The sequence below is a fragment of the Poecilia formosa genome, unplaced genomic scaffold, assembly GCF_000485575.1.
Source record: "Poecilia formosa unplaced genomic scaffold, Poecilia_formosa-5.1.2 Scaffold448, whole genome shotgun sequence".
Classification (NCBI taxonomy): Eukaryota; Metazoa; Chordata; class Actinopteri; order Cyprinodontiformes; family Poeciliidae; genus Poecilia; species Poecilia formosa.
The window spans coordinates 115,073-116,932 of record NW_006800387.1 but is presented as its reverse complement, the minus strand read 5'-3'; the positions used below and the strand labels follow the sequence as shown (position 1 = coordinate 116,932).

Below are 1,860 nucleotides of genomic sequence, written 5' to 3'. Positions count from 1 at the left end.
TGGATGGATGGATGGATGGATGGATGGATGGATGGATGGATGGATGGATGGATGGATGGATGGATGGATGGATGGATGGATGGATGGATGGCATCTATCACTTTTTTTTACTAAAGCCATACTTGTTTAAATGTATAAATTGAAAAGTAAAATTGTTTTGCATTTTTAAATATATGAGTGGGCTGTGACACCTGTCATCTACTGTTTAGCTAATGGTGTTAATGTTGTGCTTCGAAATTACCTGAGGAAACATGCAACGCATTTTGTCTAATAAGCTACATTTTCAAATGACATTAGTCATGTGATTCTAACTGGAACTGTGTAAGTATCAAGCATAATTTACCTATGATTAAGAAAAAAACCCTTCTAAATCAGTTTTTTTTCTCACTAAAATTGGAACTCACCATCAATGGGGCCCATGTTGAGTTGGAGAGAGAATGTCTGGCACACTGAGGGATAAAATGTTAAATTAATGCTGCTTTGTACCTGAGAAATTTAAGCACTAACGTGAATGTGAATGTATTTATTTATCTCTGGAAACCAAATGATCTTCAAATTAGCAGTACAATCCATCAGTTTTCTCTGTTTTAGTAGTTCATGATTAAATTTGAGTAAATTCTGCTAATTTTATTGTTGTTTTGACCATGTGTAAGTATGTAACATTTATTAATTAATTCTCAACTACACATGTTATGGTCACTGGAGCGGTTCGCAGCCGACTATGAAGCGGCCTAGCTAGGTAAATTTACTGTGGTTGTTTTTGTTTGTTTGTTTGTTTGTTTGTTTGTGTTTTAGATTTTATTTATGGCCCCAGTTTAACCAACCATATGAATAAATGGAAGGGTTGGTAGAAGAAGAGAGGGAAGGGAGACGCTTGTGGACAGAGAAGAACTGTGGAGGCGGTGTTAGTCTGGACCTCACGAGCTCGAAGAGAGACAAAGACAAGGAAGAGGGAGAGAGAAAGACAGGCTGTCCCTTCTTCAGTAGGACCTGTACGCCACACACAATATTTAACATGAAGTGAACCCCCGCCCACCTCCGTCCCTCTGCTCTGATCGCAGGATCGAGCCTCAGTCCTGCGCAGCTTCATGTTGATCAGCACTGAGGGAACAACGAGAAGAGGAACGTCGCTGGCTGTCAGGCGCTTTTCCCTGACATTTTACCGCATCTTGGAACTTTTTGTTCATGTCACCAGTGAAGCCGAGGCCAGGAAACCCAGCAGCACACAGCAAAGTTCTTTGGCCTTTCCACGGATTCATTTAACCAGACCGGCAGTTCACGTAAGTACACAAGCGCACTTTCCCTCCTTTTTTTTTTTATTTTTTTTATGTCTGTCACTTTGTCTGATCATCAGCATGTGTTTGTGTTTACGTGTCTGACACAACTATTTTCGCTCAACTGAACGGTCAGTTCGTTTAGTCTGCATCAGGCTGCGTGTGTTTGCCAAGTCATTTCTCGTTTTCACTGTTGGCAAAAAAGGGGAAAAAAAAGTCAACAGCTGCTTTCGTGTCCGCTGGAAATACATACTGCAGTCAGAATGTTTTTTTTTTTTAACAAGTTGTGCCCCTTGCAAAACTGTTGTGATTTGCGCAGAAAGACAAATAATTTGGATGGTCAAAAATGTTTTGGTATGAGGCGGACGTTGTCATTTAGGCTGCCGTTGTTTGTGGTGACAACACACACACACACACGCACACACACACACACACACACACGCACACACACGCGCACACACACACACACACACACACACACACCTTAAGTCTTACCTTTATTATATGCTATGCTACAAATTGACGCGGCACAAAATATCAGATAATTTTAATTAGCTAACAGTAATAATAACTACATTATTATTAT

General features: G+C 40.4%; 1 protein-coding gene across 1 annotated transcript in view; it reads left to right on the top strand.

The window, feature by feature from the left end:
• Positions 1–1,043: 1,043 nt before the first annotated feature.
• pitx3 (paired-like homeodomain 3) overlaps positions 1,044–1,860 on the top strand; it is a 16,219-nt gene continuing 15,402 nt past the window's right edge. The window contains exon 1 of the mRNA XM_007577611.2: positions 1,044–1,280. Coding sequence (XP_007577673.2) covers positions 1,089–1,280 — 192 coding nt within the window. The 5' untranslated portion in view covers positions 1,044–1,088. The remainder of the gene's footprint in view (positions 1,281–1,860) is intronic.